The sequence below is a fragment of the Hordeum vulgare genome, chromosome 1H (assembly GCF_904849725.1).
Source record: "Hordeum vulgare subsp. vulgare chromosome 1H, MorexV3_pseudomolecules_assembly, whole genome shotgun sequence".
Lineage (NCBI taxonomy): Eukaryota > Viridiplantae > Streptophyta > Magnoliopsida > Poales > Poaceae > Hordeum > Hordeum vulgare.
This window is the reverse complement of record NC_058518.1, coordinates 148,336,002-148,363,371: the sequence shown is the minus strand read 5'-3', so window position 1 is coordinate 148,363,371 and position 27,370 is coordinate 148,336,002. Positions and strand designations below refer to the sequence as shown.

Below are 27,370 nucleotides of genomic sequence, written 5' to 3'. Positions count from 1 at the left end.
CTTGTCGTCACCTCCAGGCAATCAGTAGCCACCCGAATCCTTCTTTCCCCCAAAATCTTTACCGGATCGTGGGGCTCAACGTACCACTTCTAGCCAAACTACGAGCTAGTGCCTTCCGGCAAGCAGTTGCCTCCATCGTTACCGGATCGGTGAAGCCATACGAGGGACGCTCCCAGAAGCTGCCGTCCGCCGCGCGGCAGACCGCCGCCACCGCCCCTCGAGCCTGCTTCTTCGCAGGAGCAGCATCGACATTGATCTTGACACAGCCGGATCCACTTCGGCCGGCTCGCACGAACAGCAGGTACCATTTCGTTGCTCCTCTTCTGTGATGCTGTTGATTGTTCTTATAGAAATCGCTGGACCAGTCCGTAATTTGACATTGGACTTTGATTTGCCTCTTTCGTGGATCGCTGAACCAATCCCACATCATGGCTACTGTTTTCACAAACTCTTCCTCTGACTGAATCGATTAGCTCGAAGTTAGCATTGATATCTCGTGTGCACGGAGATGTTCGACAATATGCTCCTCTGCCTGGACATCATACACTCCAGGAGTGCAATATGACGGCAAGTCTTTAAAGACGTCAGTATTACACTAGGTAATGATTTTCCTGTGTCATCAAAATCTCTACCTCAAAAGAAAAATATCATCAATATTTTCCGGTATTTTTCTGTTTTTTTAGCATTACTTTGATGCATATGATTTATGTTTTCATAAAAAGGTCAACTATGGATATATTTTTTGCTTCGTAATCAGAAAATTTGGCTCACTATAGTCAGGAATTTCTTTCGCTGAATTTTGCCATCCTTTTGTTCAGCGGTTACTTTTTTTTTGTTTAACATAGTCAAATATTTGGTGTGTTGCAACTTGCAACCACATGTTGAAAAATGTTTTGTTCACTGCAGTGAAATGTTTGGTTCATTATAAATTTTCTGTTTGTTGTTGCAGAAGTTAATCATGTTGTTTCTCTAGGACTAGTAATCGTGCACGTGCAACGCACGTGTTAACTGATAAAGAAAAAATGAAAATAATAAAATCATAAGAGCAACTTCAACGGGCCGACCCAAACGAACGACGACTTTGTCCGCCTTTTGTTCCTTTGGGTCGGCCGCCCGCCCGCCATCCGCCCTGTTTTAAATAAGGGTCGGCAGTGCGCCCAACGCACCGATCCATTTCATGTCCGCAGTCAACATTTAAATAAAAGGGCCCGCGGCCGATCATGCCAGCGGCCATGTCTCATGCCGGCACCATGCCAGCGCCAGCATATAATGCGAGCTTCAGAAAATAGCACCACAGTTTTCATGCTGGCGCACTCGCCAGCCGACCGGCACACATGACATCACACAAAATGAGTGGGGCTCGAGTTCGACCACGCCATCGCGGCCCCCGTGGTCATGCCAGCGCACTTGCCGGCATACAAAAGGATGGCGCTCATCGCCATAGATCACTCCTCGTCGAACTTGAGCATGTCAATATAATGAGGCATACAATGAACAAAATTGACATGTCTATCGTTACCGTCTCGCCACACAGAGATGGTGTTGCTGACGTCTACAAATACAACAGAAGCAGAAATTATAGAAACTGATAGAAACAATGCGCAATTCGGCACATCCTAAAATCTTCTAGAATGACTTTGAAGACCTCCTAAACAAAGCTAGAACACCATCGGAGATCCTTGTGTCGCACCTTGTTCCAGACCAGTCCGGTGAACTGATAGTGAACGACGAGATGTGTGCAACATTCAGGTTGAAGACGACAAAGCTGGCATGTGATGGGAGTGCGGCCAACCCCGAAGCGCGAGATTATCAACCGTAAGACATCGCTTGTGAACCGCGAGCCACATAAAGAACTTGCAATACAGTGGAGCCTTGGATATCCGGCGAGGTGATCACCTCGACGATAACATCTCGGACGAGATATTGGACTAACGCCAGCAGAGAGAGGCCTTGATGTCTTTGATCCAGTTTCTGTTGGACAGAGCATCGGCTACCGTGTGATGTTTCTTGGGCACAAGAGTGAGGAGTGTCGGCACCAGGTCCTAGAAGGAGCGCCTACCCTATAACCATTTGCCCTCCCATAAATAAGTTGTTGTCCCGTCACCCAGCTTATGTCGGAGTTGTCGTCCAGTCATCCTCAGAAACATCCTAAATAACCTCCCTCGTGTTAGTTGAGGGACCAGTTGTGCACATAATCCTCATTTTGTTCCTAACATTTAGTTTGGACCACCACATACACATTAGCTACTGTACTATTATTTGATGAATAACTGTAAGAGGATGGAAGTTCTCCTTTTCCTTTTAAGAAATGTTCTTACAATTAATTTCAATGCATCAATTCATATGGTTCCTTAGCCACATAGCAATGCATTATATTCAACTCGGTTAGCATACGTAGCATACATAAATTAGTAGAGATATATGACATGGTCATGTTGCACTTTGCAGTACTATAAGAAGACTTCATGGATTAATATCAAAGGCATTTAACTACAGTTCACTTGAATAACAGGATCACAAGGTAAGAAACCCCTTGTACTATCGGGATGTATAGAAAAGGGGCTATACATATCTAACACATACAATAAGTTACTACTACAAAAATTAGGCTCCTGCTAAGCTGAGACGTCAATACATGTAAGAACTCTACCAAACTATCCTGAGTATTGTTCAAATAAATTTGCAAACTTCTCTCACCAGAGAGCACATATCATAACTTGTAATTCAGAGATACACTCGTGCTCTTAGAGGGCACCTTGCTGCTATCTTCAGAAAAGAGGAATTACCTTGATATTGTGGAAGTCGTCGCCGGTCCAGATGAAGATCTTGCTCAGCGTGTAGCTCTCCTCCAGCTTGAAATCCAGGTAGAGAATAACAAGCTCACCCCAACAAAAAATTCAGAACATAAAAAGGATCACACATCTATAAGATTAGATATGTGTTTTCAATGGAAGCCCTCATCTAGATGGCTCTTGTCGGCCGACCTCGCATGCGCTGCATCTTCTCGAACCACGGCCTCTTCCTTGGCGACACGGTGTTGAGATCCACCTTCATGATCTCCACCCCGGTCTTCATGCTCGCGAGAGCCACTTCTTTGCCCTTGGTCTTGACATTGGCGGCCTCGATCTCTAGCATCTTGGCTTGCTTCTCCGCCTCCATCTCAAGCATCCGTGCTTGCTTCTCCGCCTCCATGTCAAGCTTCCTCCTTTGGATCTCCAAAAAGGCGTTAATTTGCTCTTCTCTTTCCTACCGGCGCTTCTCCTCCCTTGAGTCCTTCTTGGTGATCATGCCCTACACGGTTGCGATCAAGGCGATCGATGCCGCATCCCGCTTGTCCTCCTCCTTGGAGTTGGTCTTCCCCCTCGGCCGAGCCTTCTCGCTGTCCCCAACCTCCTCCACGGCTTGCTTCCCACCACGCGACTTGAGGCCGGCATATTGCGCCTTGAACTTCTCCTCCTCCTTGATCACCCAAAAGCAATGGGAGAGGTTGAAGCAAATGTATTTAATGCAAGCATATTGGCAAAATGATATGCAAACGAACACCCAAGCATAAACTTGATGGCACACAAAGAGGGCAGCTTGGTAGCATACCATGTCTTGCGTGCCGATGCCGCTCACGGGCGGGACTTGACGCTTTCAAGAGTGGCACAAAACTTGTTGCATTCTTGTTGGATCACCCTTCAACGCTTAGAAATGGACACCCACCCGTGCGCGCTTACCATTTGGTATGGTGGAAACTTCTTGCGCTCATGGAACTCACGGTGCACACGAATCCAAAAAGTTGAATGCTCTTGTTCGGCGCCCGTCTTGGGGTCTTGCCCAATGTCTCTCCAACACTCGCAAAGAAGCTTGTCCTTGTCCGCCGTGTATGCCTTGGTCCGCTTGCTCTTGCGCTTCGGCTTCGTCCCAACGGCTTGGTTGGCGAGCTTGTCCTCAAACAAAGGCTCCAAATCGATGTTGCACTCGTCCTCTTCCTCTAGCCCGTAGTCCTCCGGGAACTCATGGTCGAGAGGGAAGCCATCCACGTCCAAGCCGACCTGATCACGCATGAAGGCGGCCTAATCTTCATTTTAGCCAGCGGGCCCTCGGCCATCCTGGCTTTGTGTCTCATCGGGATCGAAACCAACAGCCGACGCAGCACCCTCGAAGATCATGTTCTGCATTTCGTCGTCGTCGCCGGCGGCAGGCATTTCGTCAAATAGGTTGCGCGCGCCCGGCAGCTGGTCGGCTGGCGTCTGCAGTTTGCGTTTCCTCGCACCTCCGGCTGACGAGCCAGCGACCACCGGTGTGGCGTTGAGGTCGATGGGCGCGGGCGAGGGCGTGGAAGGAGCGACCACGCTCACCTCGGGCGAGCACTCCCTCGACAGGCGGGAGGCCTGCGGGTAGATGTGGAAGCCGGGCACCGGGTTGCAAGTCGACGCACGGGGCGAGTCGGGCAGCACCGTCCGAGGGAAGCCGGATGAGCCGGTGCTGACCGCGGCGGCCACGCCGGCGTTGACGAGGCCGTGCTGGCTAGGGTTTACCCCCAGCATGCAGAGCGCCTCCCTCATTGCCACCGCGACGCGGGCGTTGGTGACCTCCTGCTGCGCGGCGGCGGCTTCTTCCCTCGCGTCCGTCGCGTGCCTCCGGTCCTTCCTCTTGGTCGACTCCTTTGCCCGATGTTCGGCCGTCAGCACCTTCTTCGGCTTCGGTGCGGCGGCCTTCCGGGGAGGGGGCGCGAGGTTTGCCGGAGGAGGCGAGGCAGGCGACGACGTCGAGGTCAAGGTCGTGGTCCATGGCGGGCGTGGGCGGGAGAGGAAGCAGGAGCGGGAGCGCGCGAGGGCGGGAGGGTTTTTGGGGGGAATGGGGGGAAATGGTGGTGGATGCCACCGACCGGCGGGCCCGGGGAGAGGAGTAGGCGCGCGCGCACGTCCGTCTCGTGTCCACGCCAACGCAAATCCGGCTCAAAATTGGGCCGGGAATGGGTCGCCAGACGAACGCCAAGTGGACGCGCGACACGTTGGACCGCGTTTTTTGTCCACGCCGACCCGAACGGACGACGGCGGACGAAATGGGTCGCCCCATTAAAGTTGCTCTAAGAGCTTTAAAGCATAAAATGTGTCCATTCACTGAAAAATAAATTCATACATAACATCTAGAATCTAGAATGTCCAATACTTACAAGTGGTAATCTCATCTCATCTTGCTTTTGGAAAAAGTTAGTTTTTGAACCACCTTTTCAAACCAGGTAGCATGTTGTGTGTTGTCGCTAAATGATCATAAACAACATCATCTGCAATACTGTAGTACAACTTGAATTGATTTATTATTTCCATCTAGAAACTCAAGTGTTTTTTCATCGCGGTGACACAAGGATCCGTCCTAAAATGTAACAGCGCCTACACTGCAATTCTCTTCACGGGCACATCCTCACACTGCGCACTTCGACGCTAGTAGATACATATGTTAACAAGTTAACAAGCAAGAGTGTTCAGTACTCTCTTAACATCCTACCGGTAACAAGCAAAGGGTTATGGGTTCGATTCCCAGCGCACCCTTTTTTTGTGCAACCAGATGACTGCATACGGGTCTATTATACACCATAGGAGAACACATGTTCAAGTTCTCACATTACAGCATAAATAAAAGGAAAATTAGTCTTATGACATGTCTGCTGAAGAAAAATGTTGATACATGAACGTGCACTTCCATCTAGTTCAGTTCACTAATGAACTAATTCAGTTGTCATAAGGATCTGCTTCTTTTGTACCTAAATAATTGTTGTTGGGAAGAACTAACCTGGTTCTTCTCAACAGAAAATATTTAGGTACGTAGGGAGTACAAGGTTTAGAAATCATCAATCCACTCTTCACTTGGTGCATTTTGTGTGACTGGCTCCTCTTCGGCTTGCACATAGAAGCTCTCTGAATCTGGTCCAAACATAAGGTTCCAGAACCTAGCACCTTGTCCAGTATATGCTTTCCCTGCTCCTCTTCCAGCTTCTTGGTTGCTTGTCTGTTGTACAAACCCTCTACCTCTCCTACCAGCTGCTCCCCTAGCTCCCCTCCCTCCCCTGCCATGCTCAACCCGCTCCAGAACCTCTTCCTTCCCTGCCAGTTGCTTCTTCAGATCCTCTGCCTCCCCTGCCAGCTGCTCTACATGTGCTCCCGCACAGTATAGACCAAGTGTCACAGTCACAATGGTCAAGCCAATCAACTTCATAGTGTCACAGTCACAATGATCAAACCAATCTACTGTGAACTGGCCATCAAAATCACCTACAATTCAGAGAATGCAAAAACAATCGGTTAACAGAGAAAACTTCAGTTAACACTACATAAAACAGATAAGATGCTCACTTCAGAGTGTCAGAAACAACATGCATTTATAGTTCCAAACTGCCAAAAATAGCAAAGCTCTATAGTTAACACAGCCACTTTCCAAATCAACTACTGTACCCACACCAACTTTCCAAATATTCAGTTAGCTACTGTCAAAAAATCCAGTTATCTTCTGTCCAAAAATTCAGCTATCTACTGTCGAAAAATTCAGCTATCTAAAGTTTCATGAAAATTACAAAAATCCAGTGCATCATGAGGATCCTATATTTCTTTTGAGGAAATAAAGTTCTTCAGTAGAGAGAAAAGGCATATAAAAAACTAAAGATCTGAGAGGCGAAAGATTAAGCCTTGTATACAGAAATCTATGATAGGTCAAATATAATCGAATAACAACAAACCTTTGTAGGCAAAGAGAAATTCAGAACAACATACAATAGGATGGTAGTTCTCAACAGAGTTTGATGCTTATAGAAAATACCTTTGGTATGAATGTTGATGCCTAAATGTATGTTTTAGTTATGAACTTTGGCTATAAAGGACATCACTGTAAGAGGAGAAAATTCACAAGCTTAAGAAGGAGGCATATAAATAACAATGCACGCTGCCTCGGTGGGAGACCACGACACCATCCTGATTATACAAAAATACCACAATCAGAAATCAAATGGGACCGGTGCATAATCTGAAATTTTGAATATTGGAAAAACTGAAATAATATGTGAACTAACGGAAGTCAAAGCTAATACATAGAAATTAACAACAAAACTCGTACAATGTTGCCTAATTACAGGAGTAGTTTCTCAAAAGAATGGCTCATCATGTACAAGCAGAATAACTTATGTAATTGTACATATGAGTACAGTGTGCATTGCCTATAATTTATTCCGCCATCACATTCTTTCTTAAGAACAGATAAGAACAATCTTGCTTGCTTGGATCCAGGTAAGTTAGGTTAGTAAGTAGGTGATTAAGAAAGATAAAGTAAAAAGTAATATACAGTTATTCTATTGCGTAAGAAAAGAAAAAAAGAACAGAAAAAGAATATAGCTTTTCTTGCCTTGCCGATCTGAAAAGAGACAACCCCAATTTCTTCAGTGTTTAATATAGAAATAACAAAACTGTGAAACGCTTTCACATCTAATCCACGTAGCCCATCCAAAAATTTAGGAATGAATAAATGATGTATACAATTACCACTGGTAGGAATGAATAAATGATGTATACAATTACCACTGGGCTTAGAAGGCAAGTATTACATTTCTTTTTTGTGCACAGAAATGTTGAAGAGCTCAGAGAATAGAACAATATTAAGACTGAATAGCTAAAAGAAATGAAATATTAGGACTCAAGCCTTAAAATGAAAGAGGCTCATCTGGCATTGAATTCCCAAACATATGCTTTGAAGCCTGCATATTTTATCTACTTCCTGTACAGGAGAAATAAAACAGTTTGAGAGTAGGGAAAGTCTGCATACTTTATCTACTTCCTGTATAGGAGAAATAAAACAGTTTGAGAGGAGGGAAAGTGTCTATGAAAATATTCACAGGATATGTTTACGAAAATCATGAGGCCAAAATAAATCTCAGCTTTATTACATGACCAAGAATAATCTTAAAACAATGCTTCAGTAGTAATTCACCGCAAAAACAATGCAGAAATAACATGAGGGAGAGTAGTTTATCCTTCACTATATCATATAGATTACCTTGACTTACATCACTGCAACCTGCTTGGATTTTTTATAAAACATCCTTGCCGACATGTCACATAAGAATTCATGGATCTTGACAAATGGAGTGTGATAGAAAGAAAATGTGGTGTTGAGAACTAACATGCTTCCCGAGTTCATGAACGAGGCTTGGGTCAGCATAGGGGTTCTCAAATAGACCCATGGTGAACTTCACCCTGAAGAATCTGTAGACAGCATCGTTGATTCTGCTCATGGGGATGATGTTGTTCTTAACTTGGTATGTCAGATCATCAATGAACTCTGTGTAGGCAAAAGGAACCATGATCTGCAAAATAATGTGTACAAGAGCATGATCAGAAAGGAAGAAAATGACATATTTGTATTAGTTCTAGACGAGATAACAACTGTCAACGGTGTATCAGATAAGAAATCCTTATCGTGCCTTACGAGCAAGCAATTTACTCAAGTTTTGTCTGAAAAAGTTGAAGTTGAATTTACGAGCAAGGGATTATCGTGCCTTGCGAGTATCAGATAAGTATGCTTTGCACAGAAAAAACTGAAGTATGTAATTTTGCATAATCTTACCATGTCAATACCGGCACCAACTCCAGCCTCAACTGAATAAGAATAGTTCACGCCTGGAGGGCTAGTAATCCGATCAATGCCTTGCCAGTCTGAAATCACGAAACCCTGTTTGCACGAAATCCCAGGAAATTGATTATATCAGTATCTTTTAAATATGTCTAAAGAAAACAAGAGAGAGAAATTCTCCTGGCTTTCTAATGAGCAACTGACCCAAAATTTGAGCTTGTTCTTCAGAAAATCAGTGACAAGGAAATGGTTGGCGTGCATTTTCTTGCCGTTCCAGCTAGAGTACGAGGTCATAACAGTGGAGACGCCTCTGATGATAGAATTGTAATAAGCAGGCATATGGATAGTCATCAGCCCATGGGCGTCAATGATTGTACCGTTCTCGTTGATCCCCATAAACGTACCACCATCACCAACATAGTGCTTTGCGCATGCAGCAACCTTCTTACTGCAGTGTACCAAGAGTGACAACGAAGTTAGCTCGGTCTCTTCAGACTAAATCACAGAACACAAGTTCCCTGTTGAATGTATATTACCTTCCACCAACGTATGGCCTTCCCTCAGAACCAGCCGGAACGTCACCTTGCAGACCAGAGATGAGTGTGGTCATTGACTGAACAACCTTTGGGTCTTCGATGTAGCTTTCGTAGCAGTGTCCCCATCTTGGGTCTCTACACACCTGAGCAACATCAACAGGTGAGTTCCTTAGGAACAATAAGAAGGCACATTTTCCGTCCATAGTAAAGTATCAACCATGCAAGAGGTACGATATATTACCGCAATACACGGAGCAAAAGCGTAAGGAATTCCTGTTGCTCTAACTTCAAGAGCAGGTGCTTCTCCTATCCTCTTTACCAACATAGGGTCCCTAGAAGACAGTAACATATTAATTCAGAACAACATATGTGTCACAGTTAGCATGCCTTTCTGAAAATTGTTGTAGGTGGTTGATCAGATATAATTCAGAACATCAAAAGTTTAAAAAGAGTATTGTTTCTACCTGGTAGCTCGGAGGCCAACATTATGTGGGAAGATAGTAGCTTTGTACACGTTGTTGTGACCGTGCACAACATCAATACCGTAGATCAACGGAATGCCTAGGCGGGTAGAAAGGGCGCCCTTTTGCATTTCATTCACCATCGGCTGCCAAGCCGCAGCGGATGCTTGAGGAGAAGGCACACTGCCTCCACCACTCAGTACGCTACCTGCATCATACAAAATGTTATTACACACAACCCTTCACAATCTGCAGTTATTAATTTAGCGCAAGGGAAGCGAGACACACCTATGAAGTACTTGGACATGGCCTCTGCTGTGGCATTCTCCCTCTCAATCTGGGTCATCTGGCCTATCTTTTCAGCGAGAGTCATCCGAGTTTCAGTAAACTGTTTTTTAGACTGTTCCCCAACACCAGATTAGATCAGTAGGAAGGTTGGGACATGGACAGCTCACCTGGCGTCCCGCCTGCGAAGACGACGATGTGGAGTTCCTGGCGGCTGCGGGGCAGGTCGACGACGAGCGGGGTAAGACGCCCGAAAGTACCGGCTTCGACGCACATGGCGAGGTTGGAGACGTCCATGAGGGCCTCCAGCCGCCGGGCTAGCTTTTTCCTCAGGTTGAACACGGACTTCCCCCTGAACACGAACATGGCGCGGCGGTGGTGGAGAGGCGGAGAGGGTGCCTAGGGATCGTCATGTCCCAGTCTCCCAAACGCAGCTCTCGCCATGGCCGTGAAGGAGCCGCTCACCGGCAGCCCTCGGGGAGAGCGAGCGAGATGTGTTACAGGGCGTTGTGTGCCCCTGCCGGCTGCCTTCCGTCGCACCTCCCGGAGAGTCCAAGGCAGCCACCAGATTTTTTAAACCCTAGCGAGAGGAGGCCATGGACTCGACAACGATACCCTCCAGTCTCACCACGATCCAGATGGATCCGCATTGGCCGTGGTGGAGGAGCCCGAGGCAGCAAGACAGCGGGGGCGGAGGTTGGGCACCATCGCGTGGGGGAGGCGGGGGTCTGGGGCGGCGCGTGGCGGCGGGGCTGGGCGGGGCCGGGCGGCGGCGTGGGGCTGGGCGGGGCTAGGCGCGAGCGGGCATGGGGGAGGCGGGGGTCTGGGGCGGCGCGTGGCGGCGCGGCGGCGGGGCTGGGCGGGGCCGGGCAGGGCGGCGGCGTGGGGGCTGGGCGGGGCTAGGCGCGAGCGGGCGTGTGGGACTGGACGGGAGCGGTTGGCTGCGATGGGGATAGACGTGCGCTATGTGGGTTAGCCTTTCGTTAACGAATAACGAAGACTTTTTCGTTAACAACGTAATTAGGCCGTTGATTAAGCGATTAGACGGCTGAGATTGCAAGTTGGATCTGCCCTCTCGTGCTTTTATTAGTAGAGATTAGGAAAGAAAGCTAAACCGAGTCCTAGTAGTATTAGGATTTCTAGTCCTAGTCTATTTCCATAGTCCCTTGTGGACGTGTATAAAAAACACCCTAGGGGTGTTGATTGTAACACCAGAAAAACGAAAAGCAATACAAAGCAAAGGCTCGACACGGGCCTTTAGCCATTAAATCCATCGATCAGTTTTATTCGTGTCGCTAGTTACGCAAGTTCCGTCAAGTATCCGGTCGAAGCAAGAATCGCGTAGGCACGCCTGTACAGCTGCATACGCACGTTCAAAAGCCAACAATTGGTATCAGAGCCTCGACGATCTACGATCTACGATGACGGACAGCGACGCTGAGTCGGTCAAGTCCGGCAGCGGCGGTGCTAAGGCGAACAAGAACGGCGACAAGGTGAAGAAGGGCGTCAAGTTAGCAACCAGTGGTGGAGGAACGAGCGGCGTCAACGTCCAGGCGCATCGCGACATCCCCATCCAGTACCCGATGCTCACCGACGCCAACTACGGCGTGTGGGCGGTGAAGATGAAGATTATTCTCCGAACCCTCCGAGTGTGGCAGGCAATCACGGACGACGACGTCGATGACGAGTCCGACGAAGGTGCCATGGCCGCCATAGCCCAGTCCGTGCCGGATTCCATGCTGATGACATTGGCGGAGTTCGAGACGGCAAGAGAGGCGTGGAACGCACTCAAGGAGATGAGGATCGGAGAAGATCGCGTCACCAAGGCACGGGCACAAGTGCTGAAGCGCCAATTTCACAAGTTGCAGATGGAGGAAACTGAATCGGTGAATGACTACGCCATGCGTCTTACTACTTTGGTGGGAGAGATCCGCGCGCTTGGTGCAAAGCTCGATGAGACCGAGATCGTGGAGAAGTTTTTCAGTTCAGTCACTGATAAATTCACGTACATCATCGGCACGCTCGAGCAGCTTTACGACATCGACGACATATGACCATAACGGAGGCGATCGGACGCCTGCGGACGTGGGAAGAGAATGCTCGTGGCTGTCGAAAAGGCAAAGGAGGAGGTAGTGACCAACTCATGTACTCGCGCACAAATTGGGAGGCCCCAAGTAGCAAAGGAAGGCGTGACGGTGGCGATGGCTCAAGCAACACGAAGGGCGATGGACAAACCGGAAAAGGCAAAGGAAAAGGCAAACCACAAGGTCGTGGTAAGGCGGGCCAATCTAAAGAGCAGAAACCACGGAACTTGGACTTGTCCGAGGTCAAGTGCTATAACTGCAACGAGATGGGTCACTTTGCAAAGGATTGTCTGAAGCCTAACAAGCGGGAGATCAAGGCAAATTTGGCAAAGTAGGAAGACGAAGGTCCAGGTCTTCTGATGGCCGAAGTTTGTGATCTCGCTGAAACGGTGGTTGTGAAACCAACCCGGAAGGTGCTACTTCCTGAGAAGAATGTGACACCTAAGTTATCCGGGGATCACAATGTGTCGTGGTATCTCGACACGGGTGCGAGTAACCACATGACGGGATGCAAGGAGAAATTCCTCGAGCTGGAATACGATGTTGAAGGCTCGGTCAAGTTCGGTGATGGTTCAGCTGTGGAGATTTGCGGGCAAGGATCTGTCCTCTTTGAGGGTCTCACAGGCGAACATCGCATACTCACCGGAGTGTACTACATCCCACGGCTGCGCAACAACATCATCTCTATTGGGAAGCTTGACGAGAATGGATGCAAGGTGAATATCGAGAGCGGAGTGATGACGATCTTCGACAACCTCTGAAACGTGCTAGCTCGTGTTAATCGCACACGGAATAGGCTATATATCCTCAACCTTGATCAATCTCAACCGGGAGTGTTGGCTCGCCAAGAGTGATGATGATTCGTGGTTATGGCATGCTAGATTTGGACACGTTAACTTCTACGCCTTGAAGAAGATGTCAAAGATGGAGATGGTATCCGGGATGCCAGTTATCGACCATGTTGATCGAGTATGTGACGGGTGCTTGGTTGGAAAACAGCACCGCAGGCCATTCCCTGCTCAGTCTACCTATCGTGCAAGTGATGCACTCGAGCTGCTCCATGGTGATCTATGTGGCCCTATCACCCCGGCAACTCACGCTGGAAAGAAGTATTTCTTCCTTGTGGTAGACGACTACTCGAGATATAAGTGGGTCGTTCTCCTACGGTCTAAAGACGAGGCGTTTGAAGCATTCAAGAAGCTGAAGGCTGCAACAGAGATGGAACACAAGCTGAAGGTTCGCGCTCTACGGACAGATCGCGGCGGAGAGTTTACGTCGAATGAGTTCAACGACTACTGCGAGAAGATTGACATAAAGAGGTTCCTCACGGCACCTTACACGCCGCAGCAGAATGGGGTCGTTGAAAGGCGCAATCGAACCGTCGTTGACATGGCAAGGACTTTACTCAAGAGCAAGAACCTGCCGGGGACCTTTTGGGGAGAAGCTGTCTCGACGGCGGTCTATCTTCTCAACCGGGCTCCAACGAAGGCGGTGATCGGCAAGACTCCGTATGAAGCAATTTACGGACGTAAGCCGAATGTGTCTCATCTACGGACATTCGGGTGCGTGGCACATGTGAAGACGGCGGAGCCACACCTCTCAAAGCTTGCCGATCGTAGCACCAAGATGGTGTTCATCGGATACGAGAGCAGTTCTGGCACCAAGGCATAACGTTTCTATGATCCACAAACCAAGCGTCTACGGATTTCACGCGACGTCGTGTTTGAAAAAAACCAAGCGTGGAATTGGAGCGCCGCAGCCGACGATGCTCCAAACAGTAACATATTTGCAGTTGAATTTCCAACTGATGATGATGCAGGGGAGGATGTCCAGGTGGTTGGCAAGACGCCCAACCAAGGTGACCACAATGGTAGTGATCATCATGGTGCCGACACCGACGAGGATGCGCATAGGTTGCAAGGAGATAGCGACAACGCCGCGCACGACACATGCGGAGATCTCGACGACAACATCGACAACGAGGCGCATAGTGACGACGACAATCAAGATGATGGTCACGGTCACGACGACTACGCCGACGACACGGATGTCAATGACACACCAGGGTCTCAGCCGTCTTCCTCGAGTGCATCAACACCGACACAATTTGTGTCGCCTCCTTCACAAGCCACAGCGGATTCCTCAGGGCCTCGTCGCTACAAGACCCTCAAGAAAGTCTACAAGTACACAAAGCCAGTTACACTCGAGTACTCCGGACTATGTATGTTCGGAGTTGAGGAGCCGGCGAACTTTGTAGAGGCGAGCAAAAGTCCTAGCTGGACGCACGCCATGGATGAGGAGATGAAGGCAGTTGAGAGCAATGGCACGTGGACTTTGGTAACCCGACCTCCAAACCAAAAGACGATAGGTTTGAAGTGGGTTTACAAGTTAAAGAAGGACACGGAGGGTGCCATTGTGAAGTACAAGGCAAGACTCGTTGCAAAGGGCTACATTCAACGTCAAGGAGTTGACTATGATGAGGTGTTTGCACCGGTTGCTCGAATCGAGACGGTGAGAGTGCTCCTAGCTTTGGCAGCACAAGAGGATTGGAAGGTTCATCATATGGATGTTAAATCCGCTTTCCTCAACGGCGATCTCACAGAAGATGTGTACGTGGAACAACCCCTCGGCTACGAGAAGAAAGGCGAAGAAGGGAAAGTTTACAAGCTCAAGAAGGCACTTTACGGGTTGAAGCAAGCGCCAAGAGCTTGGAACTCAAAGTTAGACCGAAGTCTGGTCTCGCTCGGGTTCAAGAGATGTTCCCTCGAGCACGCAGTCTATACAAAGAACTCCAAAGGCTCAAACCTGCTAGTTGGAGTTTATGTCGACGATCTGATTATCACCGGAGATAGCATACAAGAAATTGAATGTTTCAAGGCGCAAATGAAGAACAAGTTTAGCATGAGTGATCTGGGATTACTCAGCTATTACTTGGGCATCGAAGTGAAGCAAAGCTCCGGAGAGATTTCCCTATGTCAATCGGCTTATGCGGTCAAGTTATTGGAAAAGTGTGGCATGTCCGATTGCTACGAGACACAAGTTCCAATGGATCAACATCACAAGTTGAGCAAGCGTAGCTCAAATCCGCCGGTGGACACCACAATGTATCGAAGCGTTGTGGGCAGCCTAAGATATTTGGTGCATACCCGACCTGACTTGGCTTATTCAGTCGGGATCGTGAGTCGTTTCATGGAGAATCCGACAACCGAGCACATGAGCGCGGTCAATCAAATCTTGCGCTATGTGAAAGGCACCATTAATCTTGGTTGCACGTACAGAAAGGGAAAGGAAGGATTGATCCTTCGTGGATATTCAGATAGTGACATGGCAGGTGATGTTGATGACCGAAAGAGCACAACGGGCATGGTTTTCTACCTTGGGCCGAATCCGATTAGCTGGAATTCTCAGAAGCAAAAGGTGGTGGCACTGTCTTCATGCGAGGCAGAATACATAGCGGCAAACACGGCGGTTTGTCAAGCAGTGTGGCTGAGAAGACTCCTAGCTATTCTTGCAAAGCGGGAGGTGCAGAAGGTGTCACTGAAGATCGATAACCAAGCTGCAATCTCGTTGTGCAAAAATCCGGTTCATCACGAAAGGAGCAAGCACATAGATACCCGGTTCCACCATATTCGGGAGTGCATTGAAGAAGGGTTGATCGAGGTTCAACATGTGAACACGAAAGACCAACTTGTTGATATTTTCACCAAGTCCCTCGGTCGACAGAAGTTCATCGAGATGAGGAGGAAAGTCGGAGTGCAAGAAGTGAAGTCAAGCAACAAGATTAAGGAGGTGAATGTAGAAGTTAATCATGTTGTTTCTCTAGGATTAGGAAAGAAAGCCAAACCGAGTCCTAATAGTATTAGGATTCCTAGTCCTAGTCTATTTCCATAGTCCCTTGTGGACGTGTATAAAAGACACCCTAGGGGTGTTGATTGTAACACCAGAAAAACGAAAAGCAATACAAAGCAAAGGCTCGACACGGGCCTTTAGCCATCAAATCCATCGATCAGTTTTATTCGTGTCGCTAGTTACGCAAGTTCCGTCAAGTATCCAGTCGAAACAAGAATCGCGTAGGCACGCCTGTACAGCTGCATACGCACGTTCAAAAGCCAACAGTTGTATTCAATATTCGGTTCATAAAAACACAAATGTGTGGTTCCTACATGTGCCGTAAAAAATAATTTTTTTCTGAAATTTCCCTTTTGGGAGGCTTGTATGCAATCTGGCAAGGAACAACCATAGCTAATTTGGTATTTCTAAATAAAGAAACTTTTATATGAGGTTGAGGTTGGTTTACGAAGAAAGAGATAAATTAAGGCAGATAATTATCGGACACACGAAATGGAAAATAATACAAACGGGAAATGAGATTCCAGTTACATTTGTTGCTATAATATCGACAATGTTGTCTAGCAAATCAGCATGCCAAAAATACAAATACATAAAAATATGAATTTAATTGGTGACATTTATTCTTAACTCCAAACATAAAAATAAGAAATACTAAAATCATAAAAATATTAAAATTATTTTTTTAATAGTAATAAATGAAAATATTTACATTGAATTCTTTCATATGAAACCAACAACAGTGTAATTACATCGATCCATTTGTATTGAAATGAAATAAATTACAAGCAGCACCAATTCGTCTTCTTCGCCATGGGCGCCATTGCAAAATCACCCCATCCGCCATCTAAGAAATAAGGAAAGTGCACTATTCCTAGGGATAGCCTCTGCGTCTGCATCAAATTCATGCAATTTTCTATTTTTGGTATAACATTTTTGTTCTGTTTTTTTTTGAGTTAGTAGTAACTTCAACAACAACAAAAACCATGTGGAAGTTTAAAAAGTTACAAGTAACTATTAGAAAAATTGTGATTTTAACTTTTGAAAGTTAATAGTAACATTCAAAACTCATGTGTAACTTTTTTAAATAATAATGTGTAACTATGTTAACTCACAAATAAATAGTTTTTTCTATTTCTCAGTTAACTCAAAGATAATCCCTCCATCCTGAATTACTTGTCTTAGACTTGTTTAAGACTGGTAGTTCTGGACCGAGGTAATAGATAGTAGACCCTACCCTAATGTTTTATGTCTTAGGGTTGTATCTAAAGGAAGGGTACATCATTTAATAAATTTTAGGCTCAAAGCCAGTATGCCAACAATTAATTAATTAATTAATGTGTGTTGTGTAAGAGCCGGACGCCCCAAACTCACCTCATACGCCGTGGTAGACCGTCCGGTCACAAAATTTCGAGCCAGACGGGGTTCTTAAATGGGCATCAAATGCCTGAGGTGACCGACATCCCTCATATCTAGCCCAAATACGGGACGGATATGAGGGTGCTCGGGCGTGCGCGCCACGTCAAACCCGACAGCCCGACCCCATCATAATTTGCACCAAATCCTCCAAACCCTTGCTTCTCCTCCCTTTGTCCTCCAACCTTTCTCGTGCTCGAGCCCTCGCTGTCCGCCATCCTTGCTCCCCATCCTCACCACTAATACCGATTTGCCGTGGTAGATGTCTTCCAACCCGTCCCCGACCGCCGCGACAGAGACGCAGTCCGCCTCGTAGGTCGGGTCGGTGTCCCTTCCTCCATCGCGTCTTGCAAGGCGGAGGCCGTTGCCCGAAAGCTGCGGCATCGCCGACAACGAGAGAGGGAGGCGGTGGCGGCGTCGCAGGAAGGTGCGGACATGCTCGAGGAGCTGTCTCCCCCATCCATCCGAGCATCGATGCGGATCACGCCGTCCGGCACCCTTGAGACGGAGGAGGATTCGACGGCCGGTTGGGCCATTCCAGATAGCTTTCCACCCATGCAGATGCCGGTGGTCGACGAATGTGACTCGCCAAATCTCGTTCAGGAGCGGATGAGCACGGGCACTGACGGCGTCTCGGCTGGACTCGACATGTTCGACGGAATGATAGAACAAGACCATATATGTTTTGTTTGCTCCTGAGCGATCAAATGTTCAATGTTTTGCATAGACCACTAACTCACACATGATGAATGCTTGCAAACCATGATCATTTAGGATGCGTAATTGTCAAGCATGATCAATGACAATGAAGGTCCGACCAAAATGGATTATGAATTGGAGGACACCACTGTATTTGAAGTTGGGACAACATCAGATCCCAGTCTGAGCAAGAAGAAGAAGAAGAGCAAGACGACGAAGGCAAGAGGCCCGACTTTCTCAAGATCTGACGACATCTTGTTGGTCAAATCTTGGTTGGCCACAACAGTGGATCCAATATGCGGCAGCGAACAAAATGGAAACACGTATTGGGAGAAGATTTGGAAGGAGTATCGCGAACAAAAGGAGTATGTGGAGCCGCATCCTATCGTGACCACTCGCAATGTGGCATCTTTCCAACATCGATGGGGGATCATTCAAGGGGAAGTTAACAAGTACGTCGGCTACTACTCACAAGTGACCAAACGCCGTTCAAGTCGGATGGAAGTGGCAACTCACGCAAGCTCCATTGCCTCATCTTGTTGTCATTTGAATATGCTTCTTATGTTTGCATTCTTGTGCTCATGCGTATGTTGTTTGCTAGACGATGGTGGCGACCACTATGTATCATGAGCTGGAGAAGAAGGCATTTGCTTTTAGCCAGTGTTGGATCATATTGAATGGCAAGCCAAAGTGAACACAAGTTGTGGCCGGTCTCAAATCCGGCAAGAAGAGAAATGATGGCTCAAACTCCCACCAATCCATTGGGTTGGACGATGAAGATGGCGATGTTGTTGTCACGAATGGAAGAGCTACCGTGCCAAAGGATAGCCGACAAGTCATGGGAAACAAGTGGGAGAAGGCAAGGGTCTCCCGTGACGACGCGGCTACAAAAATGTCATCCACATGTACAGGCATTTTTTCGGCAAGGGATCGGAACAAGAAAGATGAGAGGTACGGACTTATGTTGGATGCGCAAAAGGAGAGGATGGAGAGACCGGATGAGGGCGGAGGAGAGGCTGCAAATTGAGAGGGAGAAGATCGAATTGAAGAAGCAAGAGGCGGCGATCAAATGGGAACTCGAGAAGGCCAAGACATTTGAAGAGATTGAGCTGAAGGAAAGGTTGCAACTCGCACGGGACGCGGATATACGAAGATCATGTTTGCGAACGAAACCTTTGGGATGAGCATGCGAAGAAGTGGCTTACGGAGAAGAAGATCATTGACTGTAAGGCGCAAGAGGCAGCGAGGGCGGCTTCGGCAGCGGGTCATGCGGCCAGGATGGAGGCGGAGCAGACAACCCAGATGCAGGCGGAGTTGGCTGTCCAGGCGGAGCAAGACAAGCTAGATGAGCAGACGGCATGGATGGTCGCGTCTGCCCAGTGATCCAACAAGCACCCCTTTTCGTTGGACATTGATTTTATTTGGGCATGTCCGATTTATTGAACTGTGGTTTGATTTGCTTTGTTTTAAACTGTTAAATTCAAACAATTTATATCGGATGATCGACATGCATGAATTACATGGATTTGAGAATTGACATTTAAGGTATATGAATATGCTACGCAACATATGAATGGCCGACAGGTGCTATTCACGGACGCATCCGTAGGCGTACAGGGGCCAGATGTGCCAAGTCCGATCGTAAATGCTCTAAGCGCACTCGAATGAGGCCATACCAACGCTCCATAACTTGTGCCAACTCTGCAAAATATTGTGTGGATGAGAAAGAAATAAGAAAGAAATCGAGGTTGTATGTTAGACAACCAACAATAACAAATGTAATTATAGTTTCCTCGCTCCTTCTCTCATTGTAGGTGTTGTCTGAATAGAATAAAGAATACAACTCCGCTAACAATTTATTGAAGGTATTGTAGGACAAACTTGCATAAAGCTAATATGGACACCGCAACTTCTTTTCGTAATTAATTGGAGTTTCACATCAAGAAAATGGCTATTGGACACTCTAAGTGGAGCATTTGGAAGGGCCTTAGAACGCCGGGTTACTTATTTTACAGGGATGATACACCATGAAAGTACACTTCCTCAAATGCTCCTTCTGTAAACAGTAAAATTAGAATAAATAGTTTTTTTGGCAAAACCTGAAGCAGAATTTAGAGCAAACGAAATTATATCTGTTGAGCATACACTTGGATTGCAAAAGAACTAGAATGAGTACAATACTCAGATGAAAGATGTAATTTTATCCAAGGTCAATCTTTGCTGAATTCGATGTAAGATCGCAGTGTATGGAATTACAACCTCCTTTTTGAGGGTCTTACGCATGAAGAATCTTTGAGATTCCCTAAAAGCTTAGTGTTAAAATCTTACGAAATGAGGGGATCGCACTAGACCACCAGGACCAACCAAACCAACCATGGCGAAAGTCACCACGCACATGGGTTGTCGACAAACCACGTGTAGACTTCTTCCTCTCACAGTCATGGAGAAACTACAGGCATACAACCATTAATTTAATTAATCAGTACAAATAGTACATTTTTTTGGATCACCACGTGGTCACCCTGTAGCTTGCCTTCGACTTGATCCAGTGCCGATGCATGTGCTCTGTAGCTCAGATCGGCACCAGCTGCAGAGGTGTGCCCGTCTTATACATGACAGCATCTAGTTGACACCAGGAAGCCACACTCCGGCAGCTGCAGCCAGTTTACACTGCAGGTAGAGGCAGGCTAGCTAAGATCCATGGCGTCGAGCAGGGCGATCTTGGTCATGGGCCTCCTTGCCGCCGTGCTGGCCCCCGCCTTTTCAACGCGGTCGTTTATCTCCATGCCAGCCGACGCGAGCAGTCCTGTGACCCTCGCCGACGGCCTCTCCTACGACTACCACGCGAACTCCTGCCCGCAGCTGCAAGACATCGTGTGGCCGATCGTGGAGAGCGCGGTCCTGGGCGAGGTCGCCATCGCCGCCGGCCTCCTCCGTATCTTCTTCCACGACTGCTTTCCTCAGGTAGGGGGGAGACTCTTGATTCCATTTTTGAACTGCTCGTTATTTGTGCATTTCTACCTCAGCCTAAGTGTCGGCACTTCAGGGCTGCGACGCGTCCGTCCTTTTGACGGGACCTAACAGCGAGCGGGACCTGCCGCCGAACCAGACGCTGCAGCCGCGTGCGATGCAGCTCATCGAGGACGTCCGCGTCAAGGTACACGCCGCCTGCGGCGCCACCGTCTCCTGCGCCGACATCATCGCCCTCGCCACCCGTGACGCCGTCTTCGTGGTACGTACGCACGCCTGTCGCTGCTGCTGTTGTACAGCAAAAACATCTACTGTAGCTTGTAGAGTTGTAGTACAACCTACCTGACTGGCGAAACTATGCAGGCCGGGGAAAGCGAAATGTTCTACTTCTACGACCTGCCGCTCGGCCGGTTTGACAGCCTCGAGCCGGCTAATAGCAGCGCCGTCTTCGACCTCCCGCAGCCCACCGCGGACGCCGACACGCTCATCAATGCATTCAAGAGCCGCAACCTCGAGCCCATGGACCTCGTCGCGCTCTCTGGCGCGCACACCGTCGGGAAGGCGCACTGCAGCTCCTTCAACAACCGTTTCTCCGAGGACGCCGACTTCGCCCGGAGGCTCGCCGCCAACTGCTCCAACGACCCGAACCGGCTGCAGGACCTCGACGTGGAAACCCCCATCGTGTTCGACAACAGGTACTTCAGAAACCTGATGGAGGGAAAGGGGGTGTTCACCTCCGACCAAGTGCTCATCAGTGACGGCCGCACCGACTGGGCGGTCAAAGGCCTCGCCGAGAACAAATGGTGGTTCTACGGCCAGTTCCGTGACTCCATGGTGAAGCTTAGTCAGTACCAACCCGGAGGAAACGTAGGGGAGATTCGCCGCAACAGCTGCTTCGCGCCTAACGGACGGAGCATTCCAGCCACCGCCGGTCACGAGGGGTTCGCAGCCTCTGCTTGAGTTCATTGCTCACTACCTAGAAATTGGATCTTTTGCCCACTTTACCTCCTAATTTGATAATTTGCCCTCTTCCTGAGACTGTCAGGTGGGACCGGGGTCATTGGTCATTGAGATAACACTGGGGCAAATCATCCAACCCTTTGTAAAGTGGGACAAATCATTCAATCCCCCTTCACTACCAGATCGTCATTTTGTTTCCTTGTAGTAAGAGTAAGCAGTGTGTACTCTGCTTCGTTCAGTCCTCTTTCATGATGTCTCGGAACACGTTTGAAATAAGGAATTCGCATGGCACTACTATGCTTTGTAGGAACTTGCAAAAATGCCCGTTGCAATAAGAGATATTAGATATTGTTTGTCTTATGCCTCACTCATTTCCTTCCGTTTTTGTCTCTTCGTGGGTTGCAACAAGAGATATTGTTAGTCTTATATGCCCCATTCATTTCATTCCGTTTTTGTCTCTTCGTCTCAGTCCGCCGCACGTCCGTGCATTGTAACAGGATAATTCCTTGCACCCCTATGGCTTTACTATGGTTTTGTAAAGATATTTTTTGGCTAAGTGATAATTTGATTTGTGCGTTAAATATACGGCAACATATTGTATGCATCGGGGGGATCAGGTATCCTAAGCATCCGTTCATCCTCAACCCTCTGATTCAAATCCCATGCACAACATACCAAACATGACTAATTTGCACTTACATGCCGGCCCAGGCAATCTTTGAAATGACGCCTAGTCCAAGGGTCTTTTCATCTTAGGATGTGTTTGGTTACATTTTCTATTTAGCATTGATGTTTTCATTTAAGATATGGTCAGTGTAAACATGCTGAGTAGATGCATTTGTTGTTGTTTGATAGTAGTGTATGTGTTGATACATGCTGAGGTGAGACTTTGTTTGATAGAAAGAGGAAGGAGGAAGAGGTGCACTGCGAGGGAGCAAGAGGAGGACTGGCGGGGCGCGGGGAGAGGAGTCCTGGCAGGGAGGGAAAGGGCGAGGCCGCCGGGGCGAGGGCGAGGCCACCGCCGGGGCTCGGGAGGGGCGCAGCGCGGCGAGGCACGAGTGAGGCCGTCATCGGGGCTCGGGAGGGGCACAACGCGACGGGGCGAGGGCGAGGCTGCCGGGGCTCGGGAGGGGCGTGGCGGGGAGCGGGCGAGGCCGTCACTGGGGCTCGGGAGGGGCGCAGCGCGGTGAGGCGCGAGCGAGGCCGCCGCCGGGGCTCGGGAAGGGCGCGACGCGACTGGGCGAGGGCGAGGCCGCCGGGGCTTGAGAGGGGTGCGGCAGGGCGCGGGCGAGGCCGTTGCCGGGGCTCGGGAGGGGCGGGGCGTGGGCAAGGTCACCGCCAGGGCTCGAAAGGGGCGCGGGCGAGGGCGAGGCGAGGCGGCCGTGATGGATGGAGGCAGCTATGCTCTCCTCAGCCCGCCTCCGCGGGGGTGCTGGGCTCAGCTATGCTGAGGCCCTTTTTTACTTCAGTTGATGCATGCTCTCCTCAACCCATACACTCTATCAAACAACGAAAAGTAGGTCAGGAAATAAACTTTTAGGCTCATACATTCTCCATGCAGGCTATCAAACACACCCTTATAGATTGAACAGACCGATCCTCAAATTACTAGCAAAAAAATACCCATGCGTTGTATCGGAAGAAAAGTTTATCACCTTTGTTATTAAATTCACGTTGAAAATAAATATATTTCTAAACAAAAGTTATTTTACACGTAGTTCATTTGCAAGTCAATGTTACATCTTCAATTCTGATCCAGCGTACTCTCTCCGTCCCAGAATTCTTGTCTTACATTTGTCTAAATATGAATGTATCTAGTTATGTTTTAGTATTTAGATATAATCATTTTTAGACAAACCTAAGATAAGAATTTTGAAATGAAGGAAGTATCATAGAGGGGAACTATCATGAAATTCTCAAGGGCATGTGTAACCATAAAGATGAACAAAATCGGAAGGAATTATAGCAGCAGTTTTGCTTACCTCTTTTCTCGTTGTGTACTTGCCTGTCAGATGAAAATTACTGTACTTCCTACGTTTTAAAATATAAGACATTTTAGAGATTTTACTATGAATTGTATACGGATATATGTAGTCATATTTTAGGATGTATATTCACTTATTTTTCTTTGTATCAGTTTATAATAAAAGCATCTCCAACAACATGTTTAAATTTGAATGTCTATATATCTATATAGACAATAGTCTATAAAGATTCTTTGATATACACTAGTGGGGACGGGGCCTTTAGCCCTGGCCCGTAAGGGGCTTTAGTCCCGGTTCACCAACCGAGACTAAAGGGGCGGGACTAAAGGCCTAACCTTTTCGTCCCGGCCCTCTTACACGCCGGGACTAAAGGTGTTCCACGTGGGCGCCTCGTAGCGCCCCAGAGGCAGGCCCTTTAGTCCCGGTTCGTTACACGGACCGGGACTAAAGATTTTCAGATTTTGCTGGTTTTTGGGTTTTTTTTTGAATGAAATTTTTGGGTTTTTGGGTTTTAGGGTTTAGGTGTTCGGGAGATTAACGTGATGCCTCGTTTGGTGTTCGGGAATTAGTTTTCATATAATTTAAATAGAAATAATTATGCATATATATATATATATATAAGATTAACTTATCTTACAAGCGATCATATATATACAATTATATGGAGATCTGAATTATCGGGACTAGAACCCGTCTATTCGATTACATGGACGAACATCAGTAATGGCCCTTAGCTACACTAAATCGTCCTTTGTCTTCTATAGCTTCCGTCCTCAGAAATCCAGCAAGCTCCTCTGCAACAGCAATCGCGCGTTGCTGTGGTAGGACCTTCGTCCTCATGGCTGTGTGCTATATAAGAAGAGGAGATGAATATGAATATCAATCATGATAACAAAGAATGACGGGTAAAAATAGAGGTGTGAATGTTCATTGCTTACGTCGAATCTGTGATCCTTGAACTCAGAGGTAAACGTGCGAATGGTCTCGCAAACATAGTATCCGCATAGATGCGTTCCCCGTGGCTGCTGGTCGCACTTTACGAGAATAGAATATATATAATCAAAATAATAATCTAGCATCATAAATGTATTGAAAATTAATAGAAGTATATCATACTACTACTTACCTGAGCCGCTCTAAAGGTCAGCTTCTCAGGAAAGTTACCGGGAGTCACGCACTTGAACCGCTTCCAAACCCTGCCCGACAAGGATAATGATTTGCTAAGTTTTTCATTAATTGATATATCAGAAAATCATCGAAAGAGACCGATAGAGCGCAAGAATGATTAAAATTACCCTTGGAGCATGTCCTGCAGGCTTTGGAACTGTTCCAAGGGTCTCGATAATGGGTCGAAGGCATCAACTCTTCCCTTATCAATTTGAATGTCCAACAGAATCCAATGTAAGCTGCACACGTGTGTATATATATATATATATATGTGTGTGTGTGTGTGTGTCAGTAACTTATCAATTACACTTATAAGTGAATGGACACAACAGAGTAAAGACCCTCACCTGAAGTTGTATGGAAACAGTATGTGGTCACAGAAATTTTGATCTGTTAGAAACCTTAGAAGGTTTTCCTCCGTCTCCTTGGGTTTGTCAGTTAGCGTTGCTATATGTATTTTATCTGGGTCAATAAAAACAATATTTAGGATGCTCTTACTTTTACACTCCAGAATCTTCATTCTGCATAATAGAGTACAAGTTATATATTGTAATGCCCCAAGTGTAGGACTTTCCCTTTTTGTAACCTTCCATGTGGGGCCACCTTGTCAGAGATCTTGATGATATCATTTGGTGCCATGATTTCATGTGTGACCCTTAGTACTTACCCCCCTTGCATGCATGCACAACATATCATTCCTTGCCATACCTTATGATTGCATGCCATGATCATGTTGTATATGTTCTTACTAGGAGTAGTGTTGTGGTGTTGTGAGTGCATGTGATCTTGCTAGGGTTAAGTGGTGGTATTGCACTATCTTGTGATGCATGTGATAATGGTGTGTGAATGAAGGAGTGAGTGCTAGTCTTTTTAAGCTCTTACTTTTGTAACTCCTTTTCCCTCCTATTATCTCATGTCCAAATTCCTTCTTCCCAAAAAAATGATTCTAAAATGTCTTGTGATTAGAGTTAATTGTGATTATGAGGAGGTGCAATTTTGATGATTTGATCTTTGAATTTTAAAGGTGCAAATAAACCAAAACAGTAGATTAATTACTGTTTTGCATTTATTTCAAAAGGCTCCAAATATTGTGTTCCTATTTTATTTTATTAGGTCATATTTTTCCAAGACCAGGGGTTTTTTTCTTTTATTTTTTCCCCTACCAGGTGGCTGTGTATATTTCTTTTCTCTCAGGCCCTACTTTTATTAGAAATTAATCCCATGATTCTTTCTCTCTACCTAGAGCCAACTTGGGCCTTAACCCTCTTCCCTGGCCCAAGTGCATGCGCTCCAGCAGCCCGCTGGCGAGCCGTTTTCTTCTTCCTCCCGACGTCACCTTGTACGACCAACGCTCCGCCTCTCGATCGCTTTCTCCTTGATCCTGCGGTTCGAGCTCGTCCCCCGAGGCTCATAAAAGCGCTCCTCTCCCTCCCCCTGGAGGTAGGGTTCCTCCTCTTCCTCCTCTTCTTCCTCCTGCGCCGCCAGAGACCTCGAGGTCGTCCCCAAGCCATGGCCAGCTCCGGGTCGAGCTCGTCGCCGGCATAGCGGCTACCCCGTCGCCTCCCCGTCGCTGCGCAGGCAAGAGGACCCAGGAGGGGTCCCATTTTCGCGCGGAGGCGGAGCCGGGCTTCTTCCTCGTCGTCCCCGACGAGCACCGTCTTCCTCGGCCAGCGGCGTTTCCCTGCAGCAGTAGGCGCACTCCTTCTTCTTCCACGTCGGGCGCCTCTCCTCTCGACGCAAGGTGAGCGAGACCGTGCCTCTCCTCCTCCTCGTCGTTTTGCTCCGGCCTCGGTGGCGCAGCAGCAGCTTCAGCACATCGATGCAGCCGGCGGTCTCCCTGTCGCTGTGTCCTCGAGCGTAGGTAGCATTAGCGTTGATGCTTGTGGCCTGAGGGTTCCATGTAGGCGAGTTGGCAGGAGAGTTAAGGTAGCAGGGGCTCCCTCCCCTGCGTTAGCAGTAGTAGCAGCCGGCCAGCAGCGCGCCGGAGCTCTCTGTCGCCGTGCTCCCAGGCGGGCGGTGCTGCCGTAGCAGAGTACACCGCTGCAGTTCAAGGCAGCCAAGGGGGAGCCTTTTCCCGTGCTCAGGGCGGGAATGGGACCCCTGAGGTTCCCGCGTCCCCCGCCGATAGCCCCCCCTGCCGGTGGTAGCCGGGAGTGGCGCCGCCAGCTCTCTCCGGCCCGGCCGCCGGCGGAGCTCTCTCCTGCAGTGGAGAGTGCCTTTCTATATTTCCTTCCTGTTATAGCCAGTCTTCGATCCGTAGCCCGATCTTAGAAGCATACCTTGTGGAATTGCATTTGCACTTTGTTGAAAGTTTGGGCTTTATTTCCATGGTATAGATGGAGCCCAAGGGCATGGAT

General features: G+C 47.8%; 2 protein-coding genes across 17 annotated transcripts; one reads left to right on the top strand and one right to left on the bottom strand.

The window, feature by feature from the left end:
- Window positions 1-19: 19 nt before the first annotated feature.
- On the top strand, window positions 20-22,221 carry LOC123427397 (peroxidase 42-like). Of its 12 annotated transcripts, none has more exons than XM_045111477.1 (6): window positions 20-301; window positions 474-599; window positions 2,449-2,521; window positions 20,508-20,895; window positions 20,978-21,163; window positions 21,265-22,221. In XM_045111477.1, exons 4-6 carry the CDS (start codon window positions 20,632-20,634, stop codon window positions 21,859-21,861), a joined length of 1,047 nt encoding a protein of 348 aa, XP_044967412.1. In that variant the 5' UTR covers window positions 20-301; window positions 474-599; window positions 2,449-2,521; window positions 20,508-20,631; the 3' UTR covers window positions 21,862-22,221. The 12 variants fall into 12 exon arrangements, with proteins under 12 accessions (XP_044967412.1, XP_044967398.1, XP_044967434.1 ...); XM_045111463.1 differs by having other exon boundaries at window positions 20,503-20,895; XM_045111499.1 differs by lacking the exon at window positions 474-599.
- On the bottom strand, window positions 5,555-10,624 carry LOC123427366 (beta-glucosidase BoGH3B-like). Of its 5 annotated transcripts, none has more exons than XM_045111392.1 (10): window positions 10,054-10,624; window positions 9,887-9,949; window positions 9,602-9,806; window positions 9,379-9,469; window positions 9,138-9,280; window positions 8,806-9,049; window positions 8,596-8,700; window positions 8,153-8,335; window positions 6,799-7,806; window positions 5,555-6,257 (listed from the first exon to the last, which is right to left on the bottom strand). In XM_045111392.1, the coding sequence occupies exons 1-9, from the start codon at window positions 10,247-10,249 to the stop codon at window positions 7,666-7,668; spliced, it is 1,371 nt and encodes a 456-aa protein (XP_044967327.1). In that variant the 5' UTR covers window positions 10,250-10,624; the 3' UTR covers window positions 5,555-6,257; window positions 6,799-7,665. The 5 variants fall into 5 exon arrangements, with proteins under 5 accessions (XP_044967327.1, XP_044967334.1, XP_044967355.1 ...); XM_045111399.1 differs by having other exon boundaries at window positions 6,799-7,746; window positions 10,054-10,623; XM_045111420.1 differs by having other exon boundaries at window positions 9,887-9,953; window positions 10,054-10,140.
- Window positions 22,222-27,370: the final 5,149 nt, after the last annotated feature.